General features: G+C 42.2%; 1 protein-coding gene across 5 annotated transcripts in view; it reads right to left on the bottom strand.

Moving 5' to 3' along the window:
* Positions 1–7,508, bottom strand: part of MAPKAPK5 (MAPK activated protein kinase 5) — a 32,094-nt gene extending 24,586 nt beyond the window's left edge. For all 5 annotated transcript variants that reach the window (XM_017675703.3, XM_017675705.3, XM_037014556.2 and 2 more), the window contains exon 1: positions 7,339–7,508. In XM_017675703.3, the coding sequence (XP_017531192.1) occupies positions 7,339–7,374 (36 nt within the window). In that variant the 5' untranslated portion in view covers positions 7,375–7,508. The remainder of the gene's footprint in view (positions 1–7,338) is intronic.
* Positions 7,509–18,456: the final 10,948 nt, after the last annotated feature.

Here is an 18,456-nt window from a genome sequence, read left to right as displayed (position 1 = left end):
TGGGAACAGGATATTTGTTCATGTAATACACACTCACTGAGCAGTTAATATGTGCCAGACATTAGGCTAAGCTCAGAGATGGAAACAGAACTTTTGCCCAATGAATATGCAAGTATATAAAACAAGCCAGAAAAGCATTCATCTCCACAGCTTTGTTGCCCAGTTCTTGATGAAGGTTCTAGTATAGTAAGTGATCAAAAGCTGTGGAATAAATAACTAGAAAGGTGACCTAAAACCAGATGATGGAGGGGTATTGATTGGGGAGGGACCAGCAAGATTATTACACAATCTCCCTTCTGAAAAACTGTCAGGTTAAGGAGATTGTCAAGGTCACACAGTAAGGTACAGGCACTAACAAAACTAGAAAACTGTGGCTTTGGCCTCTTCCGCAGCACCAACATGGCTATCCTGGGTAACTGCCCAGGCCTCAGCATGAAGATAAGGGACAAATCTTGCCCAAGAGCCTGGGAGGTCCCAGGGTTTGTCTCCATTCACCACCTCCTAAACAGAATACACACCTACCCATTTAACCTACTTCCTTCATGTTTCCACTGCACGGACTGTTGGCTTTACAAGTGTTTGAGAAGACAAAGAAGAAAACAGGATCGGAAAAGAGAAAGTTGGAGCACAGTCTGAGCTTCATGGTAGAGTAAAATCATTTGCCAAATCCCATTTTCTCCTCAACTCTGATGAAAACATACATTTATAGGAACCTCAATGTAAAAGAAATTTGTTCTATGGAGTTGTTACAATCAGATCAAGGGACTGTTGATATGCTCAGTTCCTGGGATGTGAAAATAGACCAAATTCTTCCCTGTACTGGTGCTTAAGATGGCACTCTACCTGACAGCCAGCCAAGACAATTCACCTGTAGAGGCTCTGACTTGGATTTTGACACTTCATTTTGCAGAAGGTAAGAGAAGCACCGCCAGGCCTCTCTAGAGCCTAGATTTCTGAACCCTGTTTTTCTTACACTTCTTGTCCTCTTCCCTAGGTTTAATTCTTGCACCTTTGTTGATGATGCCATCAACCCCAAGTAGACAAACACTCTCACAACCTGTTGAGTCTTCTCTACATAGATGGCATATTTCCTCACATATTTTAATGACAAAGGAGAAGGTAGGAAGGCATGGGTGAATTAAAACACTTTACTGATGAAAACTGTGGATCACTTCAGAGGCATCAATGACAAATACACTGACTGGGTTCTGCTAAAGAAATATATACACTGTATTAAATTAATAAGGATATAGATACATGGACTGAAGTAATTCTTGAGAATTCTTCTAGACCAAGTGTAGGCAAATTACAACCCACAGGCAAATCTATCCACTGCCTGTTTTTGTAAATAACAGTATTTACAAAATAATAAAATATGTATTTATGAAAAATAAAAAATTATAATAAAAAATAAAAATATTTACTTGATTAAAAAAATTCAACTACAGTGTGTTTATAAGAGACACACTTTGGATTCAAAGATGTGAACAGATTAAAAGTAAAAGGTTTTCAACAAACAATGCTGGAAAAACTGAATATCCACATGCAAAAGAATGAAGTTGGACCCTTAGTACCATACCCAAAAATTAGCTCAAAATGGATCAAAGACCTAAAACAATAAAACTTAGAAGAAAACATAAGGCAAGAGTTTAAAGCATTGGGTTCGGCAGAGATTTCTTGGATATGACACCAAAGGCGCATGCAACAGAAGAAAAAAGTAAACCAGAAGGACTTCATGAAGATTTTAAAAGTTTGTCCATCAAAAAACAGTATCAACAGAGTAAAACAGGCAACCTACAGAGTGGGAGAAAATACTTGCAAATCATATTATCTGATAAGGGATTAATATCCAGAGTATACAGAGAACTCCTAAAACTCAACAACAAAAACCCAGACAACCCCGTTCAAAAAATGGGCAAAGGACTCAAATTGACATTTCTTTAAAGATATACAAATGGCCAATAAGCCCACAAAAAGATGCTCAGCATCACTAATCACAAAGAAAATGCAAATCAGAATTCCAATGAGATACAACCTCACACCCATTAGGATGGCTACTATCAAAAAAACAGAAAATAACAAGTGTTGGTAAGGATGTGGAGAAATTGGAACCGTTAGGCATCATTGGTGGGAATGTACAATGGTACAGCTGCTATGGAAAACAGTATAGTGATTACTCAAAATATTAAAAATAGAATTAACATATGATCCAGCAATTCTACTACTAGGTATATACCCAAAAGAACTTAAAGCAGGGTCTTGAAGAGATATTTGTACACCCAGGTTTATAGACAGTGGCATTATTCATATAGCTAAAACATGGAAGGCACCAAAGTGTCCATATCCATATGATGGAATATTATTCAGCCTTAAAAAGGAAGGAAAATCTGCAGTGTGCTACAATATGGATGAACTGTGAGAAAATTATGCTAAGTAAAATAAGCCAGTTACAAAAAGACAACTACTATATTATTCCACTTACATGAGTTACACAGATTAGTCAAATCATACAAACAGAAAGAATTCTGGGGGGTAGGGGGAGGAGGGCAATGGGGTGTTACTGCTTAATGGGTACAGAGTTTCAGTTTTACAAGATGAAAAGAGTTATGGAAATGGATGGTGGTGATGGTAGCAAAAGATTATGAATGTACTTGATACCACTGAAGTGTACACTTAAAAATGACTAAGATAGTGAATTTTATGTTGAATAGATGAAGAAAAAGCATTTAACAAAAGTTTCGACAACACCTCTCAGTAAACAAGGAAAAAAAGGAAACTCAATTTGACATATGACAGCTATAAAATCTTATTGATAAGTCTTTAAATGCTTCCCCCAGATCAGGAACAATGCAAGATGTCTGCTTTTGCCACTTTCATTCAACACTGTACCTGAGGTTCTCCCCATGGAATAAGGCAAGAAAAAGAAATTTACATACAGTAAAGGAAGAAGTAAAACTGTATTTATTTGCTGAAGACATGATTTTTAACACACAGAAAAATCTTAAAGAACCTACCAAAAATATCTACTAGAATAAGCAAATGTAGTAAAGATGCAAAACACAAACACAAAATACAGAAATCAACTATTTCTACACCCTTCCATCAAACAATCCAAAAAATTAAATTTTAACAATTCTATTCTTAGTAACATCATAAAGAATATCTAGGAATAAATTTATCACAAGAAGTGTAAGACCTATACACTGAAAATTACAAACACATCACTAAGATTGACAGGAGAAACCCTAAAAAATCAGAGGGCTATACCATGTTTGCATATTACAGACATTATTTTTAAGATGGCAGCAGTCCCCAAAATGACCTTCAGAGTCAATGGAATCCCTGCCAAAATCCCACCATACTGTTTTGTAAAAATTCTAAAGTGTATTTGGAAATACAATGAACTTGAATAGCCAACATAATTTTGAAAAAGGATGATCAATTTGATTCTAACACTATCCAATTTGAAAACTTACCATAAAGCTTCAGTAAAAGTAAGTGTGATACTGGCTTAAGGATAGTCATACTGATCAGCGGAACAGAACAGAGAATCCAGAAATAAACTTGCACACTTACGATATACTGATTTTAAACAAAGGTACCAAAGTAATTCAGTGGGCAAAGGACAGTGTTTTGAACAGTGGTCCTGGAATAACTGGATGTCTGTATTAAAGGCAAACAAAACTTTAGACCTTTATGGCACACCAAACACAAGTTAACTCAAAATGAATACTAGACCTAAATGAAAGAACTAAAACTATAGAACTTCTATAATACAGGACCGTGTAACCTTAGAGGAGGCAGATTTCTCAGCTTTGGCACCATAAGTATGATCCATAAAAGAAAATAATTTGATAAACTGGACTTCATCAACATTATAACCTTTTGTTCTTCAAAAGGCACCATTAAAAAGATAAGCCATAAACTGGGAAGAAATATCTGCAGATCACATATCTGGTAAGTGTCTTTTATTCAGAGTTTATAAAGAACTCTTACACTCAATAGTAAGACAAATAATGCAATTTAAAAATGGGAAAAAAGATTTAAATAAACGCTTCACCAGAAAAGATACACAAATGGCAAATAAGCACATGAAAAGATGCCCAACATGAGTTATGAGGGAAATGCCAATCAAAGCCACTACATAACCTCTAGAATGGCTAAAATAGAAACACGGGCAATACCAAGTATTTGTGAAGGTTAAAAAAAAAATTGAATCCTCAACCACCACTGGTAGGAATGAATCACAGTAAAGCGAAAACTTTGTTTCTTAAAAAGTTAAACACAAACTTACCATACTACCCAGTAATTCCATAACTAGGTATTTACCCCAGAGAAATTCAAACATATGTTCACATAAAGACTTGTATAAACAAGTTGTATTTATAATTTTTCTTAGTAGATAAAAACTGGAAGCAACTTGAATGTCCATCAGTTGGGAGTGGGCAGACAGTAACAGGATTACTCAACAATAAAAAGGAATGAACTAATGCATGCACTAACATAATACCTCAAAGTATTATAAATAAAAGAAGCCAAACACCTAAGTCTATGTATTATACAATTTCATTAACTTGGAATTTCTAGAGAAGACAAAACTAGTGACAAAAAGCAGATCAGTGGTTGTCTGGAATGGGGAATGAGAGAGTAGAGGCTGACTACAAAGAGGCAGAAGGGACTTTCTAACGGGAATGGAAATACTCTTATACTGGATTGTGATGACAGTTGCACAACTCAACAATTTACTAAAAACTACTGAATTATACACTTATTCTGGGCAAACAGGGAAATGAATTTTCACTAAGTTAATCAGATATTAAAACTCTGCCATATAGAAAAGACAAATAAGTAAGACAATTGCTAAACCCTAAAATACTCATTCTCAGGTTTAGCTATGTGCCTTGGGAACAGTGAAGTCATGTGAGAAGACAGAACCTATGGCTGTAGCCATTTGGCCTTATCTCAGTATCTCTAAGAGTAATTAGATGAGATTCTAAGTTCAATCAGCCTGCTTGCAGGTAGTCAGGCAGCAGCAGATAAAACGCTGTAGTTAGAACTCAGAAAAACAGCTTTTCCAGCTGAACTCTATTGGTCTCAGTTCTCACCATTGGAGGGACTAGAAAAGCGAAACAATGAATACAACACAATGCCACAGACCAAAATTTTATTTGATGTGATGCTGGCTTGCATCTGAGGGAATACATCCTAGTTGGTACTGGTTATCACATCAGATATTTTCACCACTAATTTGTATTGGTTGGACATACCAAAATTAGTATGAAGAATCCCTAATGACCTGTTAAATATCTAAAGAAAAGCTAAAAAATTTTAAGAAAATTAGGTTGGGCAATAGTGAACAAGTGAAGAAAAACACCACTCTTTCCAAACTACTCTTAAGTTGTTATGAGCTAACATTCATCAAGCTCTTACTTGTTAGTATTATTATTAAGTCCTCAAAAAACCCTATGAGCGGGGAGTGTTTTTAAGCCCTTCAGGAAACTAAGGGACAAAGAAGTGAAGGGCCTTATCAAGGGCACAGCTAATGAATGGCAAGGCTGGGATTTCAACCCATGCCACCTACAAAAACTATTATAACCACTAAGTAACATTGCCTCCCCATTTATATATTTGCCCACTAGAACTATGTCCCTCTTCTGTTCCAAATTCTCCCAGAGTCCCCCTTCCACTACTACTCAAAGTTCATATAATGGTCTTAAGTCTGAATGTGTTTTCACTTCCCAATACCTTTGTAACATAATCCACACCCACCGAACACATTCCAGCCATCTTGCAGTTCCTGGACTATATACAAGACCTGCACCTATCTCAGAGCTTTTGTACCTGTTCCCATTGCCTATAAAATGCTTCTCTGACATATATGCTCTCTTCAGAACTCTATACAGATATCACCTCCCCAGAGAGCTCTTCCTAAATAATACTTCCCACACTTTCTATACTTAATTATAAATACCTGGCAATGTTTATTACTTAATTCCACCATCTAGAATGTAAACTCCATAAATGCAGGGACATCTAGGAGTCTGGCTTTGCACCACTAGTGCCTAAGACAATAAACCCCTAGCACAAAGCAGACATTATTTGTTTAATTTAATAATCTCCTCCCCCCTCCAAAAAAAAGATCTTACTCTAAAATTAAAAAAAAAAAAGAATCAGCCACATATGGTTTGATTCACAACCCAGTCATGTAACTTTAGGCAAAATTCATAATATTGTAACAATAAAACGCAAGCCTAAAGAAAAAAATAGATGTATTGAAGCAGTCTTTTAGAAACTTTATTACTATTATTTAATATTTGATATTCCTTAATGTATGTTTTCTTTTGATGCATCCTTTAAAAGGTGAATTTCCTTTGGTATGACTGATGATTCTATAAATTTTACCACCCCAAAAATTATTATAAGTGTAAGTTCTTAACTAGTTGCTGGTATTAGTGACTGTGGCTTAAAGGGGAAAATAACCCAAGTTGCCAATGGATGCCTGTCCCTCAAGGGAAAGTGAAATTCTTAAATGTATTGAGCTGATTTAACATTGTAAAATAAGTAAATAATACTTATCAAACTTTAAGTGTTCAATATACCTAAGACTTTTCAATTTCCTAACTATAGACAGATCGTAATTTTCTGATTCCTGTGCTTCAAAGTTTGTCTGCCTAAAAAAAAAAATGTAAAAACAGGTTTTTTTTAAACTTATCATTTTATTTGGGTCATTTTTGAACACATTGCTTTCATTTCATTAACAAAGCAGTAAGTCACAGGACACCATGGGCTCCTCCTAAAAATGCTCCCTAAGAGACAAAGGAGGAAAAAAGGAGAGGGGAACACACGTTAAAGTAAGAACAACCTACTTGCCAAAGGACAAGTTTTCTAAGGCGAACCACCTCTTTTAGACACTGCAGATTTCCAAGAGGTTGGTTTCAAACAAATCGGAATGGATGGGTAAAGTCCAGCTCTCCAAGTGCTGTAGCAGCAGATGATCCGGAAGCAAACGCTGGCGGCACTTGGGGAAGGCTTAAGTAGCGTAGTAGGGCCCCCTCCGTCCCACTCACATCAAGTATCTCCACGGCACTCACCTTCCCTTTTAGCTGAGCACAAATCACATCCCCTCTTTATGCAGTTAAGGAGAGAGTCGGACATCCCTCCCTTCACACACATAAACCCTTCACCCAGGGCGGTAAAACACAGTCCACGGAATCCAGGAAGACCAAACCGGAGAGTCGCTGGAATCTCTCACTCCAAGTTCTCTCCGCTTTCCGAGGCTGGAGCCGACAGAAATGCCACAGGGACAAAGCGGGGAGGAAGGGGGCATTTCCCCCTTACCTTGATGGCTTTCTCCATGTCGCTCTCCTCCGACATGCTCCGCGGACACCCTACGGTCGGGAGAGTCGGAGGCTGCGCAGCTACCCGGTCCCACCGCAGCCGAGGGAGCAAGGGGCTCGGCGATCGGGCCCCTGGGCCTCGGGGAGACGGGCAGCAGCCACCCCCGGGGACCGGCGGAGTTGAGGGCGCCGGCTCAGCTTCGGCGGGCGGCTCTAGGCTGGCGACGGCGGCTGCGGCGGCCCCCGGGGACAAGCATGTGTGCTGGGCCCCGCGCGGCCGCCTCCCGGCCTCATCCCCGGCCGGGGAGGCAGGTTCCTGGGGCAGGGCGAAGCAGGGAGGGCCCCGGTTCGGGGCGCTGTGCAGGGGCCTGGCGGGACCGCCGCTTAGGCCCTGGCCCTCCAGGTCCTGACGAGTCTGCGCCTCCGTCTCCGCCGCCGGCACCGCAGCGAAGTCGAGGCCGAGCCAGCCACCGCCGCTGCTCCCGCTGCCGCTTCAGCGCCACACATCGCCGGGACCCCAGCGCCGGGCAGCTGCGCCGGCCGCCCGCCTGCCGGCGCTGTACCCAGCCCGAGCTCCGGACCGCCCCTCCTGCCGCCCGACTCCATGCCCCCACGGCTCCACGCGCCCCTCGCCGCCGTCCGCAAGGGTTTCCGAACTGCCCCCCAAACCACGCGGCGGCTTGGCAGGCATCCGCCAGGGCCTCCCCAAAATGCGCCCTCCCCAGGTCAGGCCCCCGGGCCCTCAGCAGCTGGCGCCGCGCTGATGACGTATGGGTCGGGCCCTGACGGGGCGGGGCCACTGGAGATCGCCGCGGTACGGGAGGAGCGGTTCGTGGCCGCTGTCCCGTTCTCTCAGCGCGTCGGGGGCATTTGTGCCGCCAGACACACCCTGTGGAAAGGAGCGGGGGATGTCGACTCGTAATAGAGAAGAAGAATCTGCGACCCCGGGCGGGTCCTGCGGTAAGAAAACAGAATTGTGTATAATAACAGCAGTAATAGTTGTATGTACAGGGCGTTCATTTTACGTGAAGTTCTTTTCCTCCGTTAGTCTCTTTCCTTACAAAGCAGGCATTTGGCTCTGTGAGTTGTTTGTACCCCGCGTTTACGTTGTTAACTAAGGCTCCGAAAGCCGAACTCACTTGCGCTTAGCTACAAAATGATCAAGTCAGACAGATGCCAGGTTTGTGCTCCTCACACTACAACAAGCTATTGAATGACCTTGCAGAAGCATTTGGCTTGTCATTTCTTGATGGTTCTTTGTTCATTCACTTAATTTACTGAGCACCACTGTGTGCCCGCCCTACTCGACAATGGGGAAACAGTTGGAACAAGACACAGCCCCTGTCCTGGATCTTACTTTTAGGAAAGGGGGAAAGGGAAGCAGAAAATAAAGAGGGAAAACACAGTTTGTAGATGCTGAGAAGAAAGTGAACAGGATGCTGGGATGAGACAATAAATGGATGTGGGGACCTTTTCCTATTAGATGATCAAGGAAGGTCTCTCAGGAGGTAACATTGAAGCCGGAGACCTCTGAGTCTGTTGGAAATCTGAGGAGTAGACTTCTGGGCAGATGGAACAACAAAAGTCTTGAGGTAGAAATAAGCTAAGTGTGTTGAAGGAGCACAAGCTGGAAAGGAGGAGATTGGAGAGTGGGCAGGGGCTGTGTCATATACACCCCTTGGGGTCATGGGAAGGACTTTGGATTTTATTCTAAGCCATTGGAAGCTTCTAAACTGAAGAGCGATGTGATCAAATGTGTTTTAAAAGATCACTGCTGTACAGGGGATCAAATGTGGGTAGGCAAGTTGGAATAATCCAGATGAGTGATATTTTGATGCTTGACCTAAGGAGGTGACAGTAAATTTAGGATAAGATGAATCTGTGATATATTTTTGTGGTATAGTTGACAGGTTTCCTGAAGGATTTGATGGGAAGGTGAGAATAAGAAACAAATCAAGAATAACTCCCAGGTGTCTGGCTTGAGCAAGGGGGTGGATAATGGTACCATTCAGTGCATGAAAGACTTGATAAGAATAAGGGTGGGGAAATCCCTACCTGGGATTTCTATCTAGGTTAATCTGAGATTCCTGTGTGATATACTGGGGGGTAAGTCACGTGGGTAATTGGATGTATATTGTGGTGTAGATGCGGTTGTCCTCTTTGTTGGCTATATTGCTGCAGTACATTCCTCAGCCCCCTTAAAGTAGATGTGGCCATGTGCCTATGCTCTCCCAAAGGAAAGTGAGCAGAAGAGATGTGCACAAGTTTCCAGGCAGGGCCCAGAAATTCCATCAACAGGTGCTCTTAATTACTCTGCCATCTGGAAGATGATGATCAGGTTCTGGAAAGGCAAGGCCTCAAGATGGAAGGAAGGTTCCTGAGTGGAGGAAACTCTGCCCCATCGACCTAAACATCTATCCAGAACTGTTATATGGGGGGAAAAAAATAAACCTCTATTCTGTTGAGCTTTTAGGTACTTGAGTCTTTTTGTTACAGCAGCTCCGTCTGTGCTACCTAATACATGTAAGAACAGTGCCCCAGCAATGCACTGTGGGAGAACATTTCTAAATGCCTTGAACTGACATTATCCGTAACAATTAGCAAGTAGGTGTCTTGGATTGATTCATTCATTCTTATATGCATTTACTCAGTAAGAATTTACCAAGTGCCTCTCTGTGCCAGGCACTGTGCTCCATAACAGATGCAGGGATGAAGAAGAGACAAGGTGTTTGCTCTTGAACCCTCTCAGTCTGGCAGCTCATCCATCTACACACGATTTCCCTTTATCTAGACAGTTATTCTTCCCTCCCAACACACAGTCTAATTTCTACATTTTCTTCAACCATATTCTAAATACCATTTTATCAGAAAGGCAAGCCACAGTCTAAATCAGATATTCCTATTATCTCATAACTTACTTCCTAATACTTACTACAAATTTTATTTATATATATATATTCAAAATGAATATTTTATTCTCCAGTGTCCTCTCCCTGACTAGACTATAAATAATGTCAACAAGGGGAAGAATCTTTTCTGTATTATTGGTCACAGTCTCAACATTCAGCCTACTGCAACTGCTTAATAAATATTTGTTAAGGAATCAATAAATGGAGAGGGCAGAGCCCTGAGGAAGGAGAGATTTCTTCCATTTTTAGCTGGGGAGGTGGCTGTGGTAGGTAGCCTCTAAGGTAGCCTTCAGTGATGCCCACCTCCTGGTATTTGTGATTCTGTGTAATCCTCTCCATGCTGCTTGTGGGCTGATCTGGTGACTTGCCTCTAATGATGAGATGTCATGTCTAAGATGAGATGGCCTCCATCTCAGGTGCCCTCTCTTGCTTTCTTCCTCACGTGCTCTAAGGGAGGCAAACTCAAATGTGAGCTGCTTAGTTTACTGGGGCTGCCATAACAAATTACCACCAACTGGGGGGCTTAAAGCAACAGAAATTTGTTCTCTCATAGTTCTGGAAACTAGAAATCTAAAATACAGTGTCGGCAAGGCCATCCTTCCTCCGAGGGCCCTAGGAAGGACTCCTTCCTTGCCTCTTCAAGCTTTGGTGGCTCCTGACAGCCTTAACCTGTCGGTACATTACTCCAATATCTGCCTCCATCTTCACATGGCCTCCTTCTCTGTGTGTCTCTCTCCATGTCCTCTTATGTTGACACCAGTATTGGATGTCACCAGTTTAGGCTGATCCTAATTCAGTATGATCTTAATTATATCTGCAAAGACCTATTTCCAAATAAGGTCACATTCTAAGGCTTCACATGGACACGAATTTGGGGGGATACCAATCAGGTCACTAGAGTTGCCCAGTACAGTTGTGCAAATGTCAAGGAACTAATGTTGGCCAGTGAGATGGCCAGTGAGAACCTGAGGCCTGCCAGTGGCCACATGGGTGAGCTTAGAATGGATCCTCTCCCAGTTGAGCCTTGAGATGTTTGCATCCTTGACCGACAGTTTGATTGCAGCCTTTGGTACCAGAGGCGCCCAGCTAAGCTGTGTGCAAATTCCTGACCCACAGAAACTGTGAGATAATTGTTGTTTTTAAACACTAAATCTTTTTTTGGTATCATTAATCTACAATTACATGAGCAATATTATGTTTACTAGACTCCCCCCATCGTCAGGTCCCCCCCACATACCCCATTACAGTCACTGTCCACCAGCGTAGTAAGAAGCTGTAGAATCACTACATCTTTTCTGTGTTGTGCAGCCCTCCCCGTGCCACCTCCCTACATTATGTCTGCTAATAGTAATGCCCCTTTTTTTTCCCCCTTATCCCCCCCTACCCACCCATCCTCCCCAGTCCCTTTCCCTTTGGTAACTGTTAGTCCATTCTTGGGTTCTGTGAGTCTGCTGCTGTTTTGTTCCTTCAGTTTTTTTCTTTGTTCTTATACTCCACAGATGAGTGAAATCATTTGATACTTGTCTTTCTCCGCCTACCTTATTTCACTGAGCATAATACCCTCTAGCTCCATCCATGTTGTTGCAAATGGTAGGATTTGTTTTCTTCTTATGGCTGAGTAATATTTCATTGTGTATATGTACCACATCTTCTTTATCCATTCATCTACTGATGGACACTTAGGTTGCTTCCATTTCTTGGCTATTGTAAGTAGTGCTGCGATAGTCATAGGGGTGCATATGTCTTTTTCAAACTGGGCTGCTGCATTCTTAGGGTAAATTCCTAGGAGTGGAATTCCTGGGTCAAATGGTATTTCTAAAACACTAAATTTTTAAAGTAATTTGTCATGCAGCATAGACAACTAATACGGATTTTGGTGCCTGGAAATGGGATGCTGTCATAACAACTAGCTAAAATGTGGGAGTGATTTGGAACCATGCAGTGGACAGAAGGTGGAAGGATTTGGAGGAGTGTGTTAAAGAAAGCCTAAGTTATCCTGAACAAACTTAGTAGAAATACAGACTCTGAAGCTGCTGTCAGTGAGGGCTCAGAGGGAGATGAGGAGCATGTTGCTAGAAACTGGAGGAAAGAGCATCTCTGTTAGGAAAGTTTGGCTCAAAGTTTGGCACACTGTCATGTACAATTATGTGGAAAGAGAAAAATGTTCCTAATGGTGACCTGAGAAGGCACTTTCTAAGCAGGTGCTGCATGCTTTCTTCTTAAACTGGTTGCCAATGTGAGAAGAAAGATTGATTACTAAACAATAAGCAACCAGAGCTTGATGGTTTTCAATTTTTTTTAGTCTCTCTAGATGTCAACCAGTGCTATATGAAGCAGTGGCTTTCAAACAACAATCAAACCCAAGACCCTACAAGGAAAAATGTGGTCTGTCTTAGCTCAGGCTGCTAGAAGAAACTACTTGGCCCCCTAAATTTCATGTTCTTCTCACATGTAAAATACATTTATTCCATTCCAATATCTCCCAAAAGTCTTAACTCTCCAGTATCAACTTCATAAATGTCCAGAGTATCTGCATATCTAATCAGATGTGTCAGACTGTAGGTATGACTCACCCTGAAGCAAAATTCCTCTCCACCTGTGAACCTGAGAAACCAGATAAGTGATGTGCTTCCATAGTACAACAATGGGACAGGCCTAGGATAGACATTCCCATTCCAGAAGGGAGAAATCAGAAGGAAGAAAAGGGCAATTAAGTCCCAGGCAAGTCCAAAACCCAGCAAGGCAAAGACCATTAGATCTTCAGTCTGGAGAACAACCTCTTTGGTTGATAGTCTACCTTCTGGACCTATGAGGGTTGCAGTCCTGCCCCTGCAGCTCTGCTAGGTAAGGGTCCTGCCCCTAAGGTTCTACCAGGTGGCCCTGCCACCATAGCTTTAGATGAGGCCTGTCTGGCCTGTTGTAAGCAAGGTGGTAGCCCTGATAATTTCTGAATTGGCTTTGGGGTCATGCTTCCTTTTTTTTTTTTTCTTTTAAAGAATAGTGCACATTCACAGCCAGATAGCTTTATTGTCCTTTCCTGTAGAATCTAAAGTCCGAAAGCCTTCCTTTGTTTCTTCCTGTTGGTCCCCTGCAGTTGATACAGGCAATGTTCCTGCTCCTATAATCCAGTAATCTCTATGAAGTGATAGTCCAGCCACACTCTCCAGTTTTATCTTCCAAACAGACTTTCTCACTTTTTAGAATATGAATAGGCTGAGAATTTTTCAAGTCTGTAAGTTCTTGTTCCATTTCGCCTAACGATTCCTTCTTCAATTCCTCTCTCTCCTTACACATTTTATATAAAGCAGTCAGGAGGAACCAAGCTGCTCTTTGAACACTGTTTAGAAATCTCTGCTGAATGTCCAATTTCATCACTTGCAAGTTGTACCTTCCAGAAACACTAGGACACATGTCAGCCAAGTTCTTTGCCACTTAATAACAAGGATCACCTCTTTTCCTTTGTTAAAAAACATGTTCATTTTCTTCTAAGACCTCCCCAAAGTGGACTGAGCTTACCACCCATATTTCTACCAACTTTATGTTCAAGGTTATTTATGTATTCTCTAAGAAAATAGAAGCCTTCTTTCAGCTGTCCTCTTTTCTTTCTGAGCCCTCACCAGAACTGCCCTTAACATCCACATTTCTAAAATGTGCCCCCAAACTCTTCCAGGCTCTACCCATTGTCCAGCTGCAAAGCTGCTTCCACATTTTTGGGTATTTGTTAGAGCAGCATCCTACTTCTCAGTACCAAAATCTGAGTTGAGGCAGCTCTGACAAAATCCTGTAGACTGAGTGTCTTACAAATATACATTTATTCCTTATGCTCCTGGAGGCTTGGAAGTCTAAGATCAAGATGCTGGCCGATTCACTTGCTGATGAGGTCTTCTTCCTGGCCTGCAGACAGCCATCTTCTGGATGTATCCGCACATGGTGGAGAGGTTGAGCGCTGGTTTCTCTTCCTCTTCTGAGGACACTAATTCCATCATGGCATCCCCATCCTTATGACCTCATCTAAACCTAGTTACCTCCCAAAGGCCCTATCTCCAAATACCATTACTTTAGGGGTTAGAGCTTCCACATAGAAATTTGGGGCAACAAACATTCAGTCCCTAACATGGCCCAAAACTAAGTAGAAGGTATGATTTAAGCCCTCAGAAGACCAAAGGTGGTGCCTCAGAAAACTATTCAGTCATGGAAGAGAGATTTAAAGAGATTCTGAGTGCATCTCCCAGATCCTCTCACTCAAATATAAGGCTCCAGGCAGTGTAAAGTCATAGCCACACAGCATCTACTTCAGGAGCCCCAGTAGAGAAGGACTCCTTTCAGGGAGATTTGTGAATGTGGCTTTTGTCTAATGATGCAAACTCCAAGAAGGTTCCCAGGAAACCCGCAAAGACATTGAAAGAGTTAAATTTGAGCTCTTGGATTGAAGCCAGTAGAAATAGTGCAGAATAAAGAGAAAGGCCTTTAGCCCTCCAGGATTCTGGCAGGAAGCAGAGAGAACTGCTCAGCTGCAAACATGCGTAACTTTTGTGAAAAAGGATGACTCAGAGTGTGCAGCTAAGAGCCACAGATAGCTACTGTGAGGCTTTGAGAACTAATCAAGGAGCTTCCAGCATCTGTTCAAATGGATTTCAGTCCCACACTGGACCCAAGACTCCTTTGTGGCTCTCACTTCCCCCTTTTTGAACAAAAATGTTTATAGCTATTACCCTAGGTCTGTCCCACCATGGTACAATGTGTGTAGAGAACAAATAATTTGTCTTCTTACTTCCACAGCTGTACAGTTTAAGAGGACCTGTACTTGAGGAAGGTGGTTAAGAAACAATAGTGGATTAATCTACACCTGAACTGATTTCGTTTTGAGATTCTGGACCTCCAGCTGATGTCTCCTGGTGGGATGAGACTTTTGAAGCCCTTCAGAAGAGGGGAGTGCACTTTGCATATAGGGATGACATGTATCATGACAGCCTGAAGTAGGTGGCATCTAAGATGGCTCCTGGTGATGTCTTTGTGTAATGTCTCCCATCACTTGGAACCAGTGACTTGCTTCTGATTAACAGAATATAGCAAAGTGATGGAATATTACTTCTAGGATTATGTTACAAAGAGACTGTGATGTCTGTCTGAGGCTCCTTCTCTCACTCTCTTGTTTGGTTGCTGTGAAGCAAGCCAGCTGCAATGTGGAGGAGCTGACATGGCAAAGCTGATTCTTCTGCCAAAGCCAGCGAGCTGGGAAGTGGATCCTCCCCAGTATAGATTCAGGTTCACAAGGTCAGCTGGGGCCTGAGATTCTTCTGCCAAGTGCCCAGGTGATGTTGGTGCTGCTGGTCTGTGACCATTTCTTTGACAAGCAAGGTTCTACTGCTCCCTTGTCACCCTCTGCAACCTTGAGAGTCCATTTTCCATTCCTTCACATCCCAGGTCCACGTTTCTTGAGTTTAAAATAGAACCCCATGTGATGTGTCACCCCCTGACCCTCCTAAAATCTTCAGTAAGTTTGCTTCCTGTCCTTCAGTGATGCCCCACGACAATTTCATACATCCAACTCTGGGCCATTCTACTATGCATTCATTGAGCACCTACTATAGGGGAAAAGAGTTGGCCTCTACTGTGAGGGGTTTCACTGTATAAAGAAGGAAGCACCTTAAATGCAGCATAATATAGGCAATATGTAGAAGTGTGTACTAAATACAAAAGTAGTTCAAAGGAGGAAGTGATGCATTTAGGGATACCCAGCACCCTAATGGAAAGAAGCCCTGAATACTATCCCAGGGAAGATAGGGGGTAGGGACCAGCACTGAGGATACCTGACGTGTGATGAGTAAAGGGACCACAACGTGCTTGCTGGAGCAGCAGAACAAAGAAGTTCCAGAATCCCACTCGTAAAAGCTGCGGAAGTATCAGGTTCCCAGGATAACTGGTGCTATGTTGCAGTCAAGTTCTGCTTAAGCCTGGATAAGTCATAGAATCCCTCTGGGCACTTAGACACTGTGGTGAGCAAGTCATCATCAGAACACAAATACTTTGCTCAGTTTTATGGAAATAACATGCCCAGAGGCCCACCAATCCTCACACTCCAGTGGGACTCTATCTCTGAGTTACATGAAAGTTAGTAACAAACTATAAATCAACATGAGAAACCCACTGAAACACTGGTTTCCTATTGTGGTAGTTTTTTTTTTTTTATGATTTTTCAAAATGAAAACCTCCCTATTGTGTTTGCTAGTTATAAAAGTAATATAACCTGAATGTCCATCAACAGGGGATTTGTTCAATAGATTATGATATATTTATACATTAGGTAACAGGGTAGCCATTGAAAAGAAAAAGCCTATTATATTATGTGAAATAAAAGATGTTTCTAATAGAACAAGTGAAAAAAGTTACTAAACATTCTGAATAAAGGCAATACTTCTTGTTATAATTAGTAATAAAGCACTGTGTAAAAGAGAAAATAAAGGTTTATTGTTGACACATGCAGTTAAGTGTTCTTCAGATGTTTTTATATGCACTTGTAAATGCATGTGTGTTTGTGTAGGTGATATTCAAGGATATTCAGACTAGCAGGCACTATAGTTATTTGTGGTGGGAAAACTATCATTTACAACCACCACCATTCTCTGAGAAGAGTCCTTGATTTGTTTGCTGACCAAGGCTGGCGGTGGGTGAGGATGCAAATTGTCCCCAGCTGGTTGGCTGTGCACTAGGAAGGGAGGAGGCGGAGAGTGCAGGAAGAGAGGAAGAGGGGCCTGCAGAGCAAAGAACAAGGAAAAGGGAGGCCCCTGGGCTAGGGAAAGGGGATGACCTAGGGAGGCCTGAGGATGGGAAAGGACAGGAATGATAGGCTGAACCCCATGTGATGTGTCACCCCCTGACCCTCCTAAAATCTTCAGTGAGTTTGCTTTCAGGCATGTATTTGCTTTGGACAGGAGCTACAACACTGAGTCCTGTTTCAAGGTTAGCGCTGGGCAATATCGTAAGCTGCCTAGCAGGACCTAGTCACATCTGAGTTTCTGTTCTGTGATTGTTTTACAAAAATGGAAACCTAACCTAAGAGAAATGAAAACATATCCACATAAAAATTTGTACACAAATATTCTTAGCAACATGATTCATTATAGCCAAAGAGAGGAAACAACAGATGAATACACAAAACATGGTACATCCATATAATGGAACAGGATTTGGTAGGAGAAAGGAATGAAGTCCTGATGCATGCTACACTGGGCATGCATCTTGAAAGCATTACACCAAGTTGAAAGAAGCCAGATACAAAAGGTCATGTACTGTATGACTTCATTTATATGAAATGTCCAGAACAGCAAATCCCTAGAGACAAAGTAGATTAAAGTTTGTCAGGGGCTGAGGTGGGGGTGGGAGATGGATAGTAGTAGGGGATGACAGCCAAGGAGAGTACAGGTTTCTTTTTAGGGTGATGAAAATGTTCTAAAACTGACTGTGATGAGTGATGCACAATTCTGTGAATATACTAAAAAAACTGAACTGTACACTAAAGTGGGTGCATTGTATGTATGGCGTGTGAATTATATCTCAACAAAGCTGTATTAATAAGGAAAGGGAAGGAAGAAAATATGGGTGACTGTCCTTCCCTTTAATAAATCAGTGTCTCTTAAGCGTTAGTGCCTATACCAATGGCCCCTGAGGACCTTGTTAAAATGCAGATTCTGATTCATTAGTTGTGGGGTGGGACCTGGGATTCTGCCCTGCCAAGAAGCCTCCTGGTGATACATATGCTTCCAGTTGGTTCAACCTGCCCGGATGAGTGAGTGTAGACACCTCCAGGGTACCCATCACCGGACACTCCTGTTTAGGAGAAAGGCCTAATTGCAAGTAAGTTGCCTGTGGCCATGTGCTCCAGGCTCAGCTGATTGGCTCAGGAATGGACATCTGACCCAAGTGGGGCTTGTCGGAGGCTCCTGGGAATTAGGTCTGGAACATTAAGCCAGTTGTGGGTCTTGTAATCCAGGTTTGCAGCAGTCCTTTTCTGCCTCATGAATGTAAATGTGGTAAAAGCCAGCCTGCAGAGAGAAGGCCTGGAGAGAGGCAGAAAGGGGCAGCGTTCCTGGCCCTCCCTGCATTTCCTGCCCTACATCCTTCCCCAGACAGCTCCCTTTTGCTTGACACTGAATGATGTCCTGCCCCTATGAATGCTGCCAAGTGGTCACTATATTTTAAATGGACAGTTG

This window comes from Manis javanica, chromosome 15 (genome assembly GCF_040802235.1).
Source record: "Manis javanica isolate MJ-LG chromosome 15, MJ_LKY, whole genome shotgun sequence".
Taxonomy (NCBI): Eukaryota; Metazoa; Chordata; class Mammalia; order Pholidota; family Manidae; genus Manis; species Manis javanica.
Note: the sequence above shows the minus strand (reverse complement) of the source record. Positions and strands in the feature narration are given on the sequence as shown.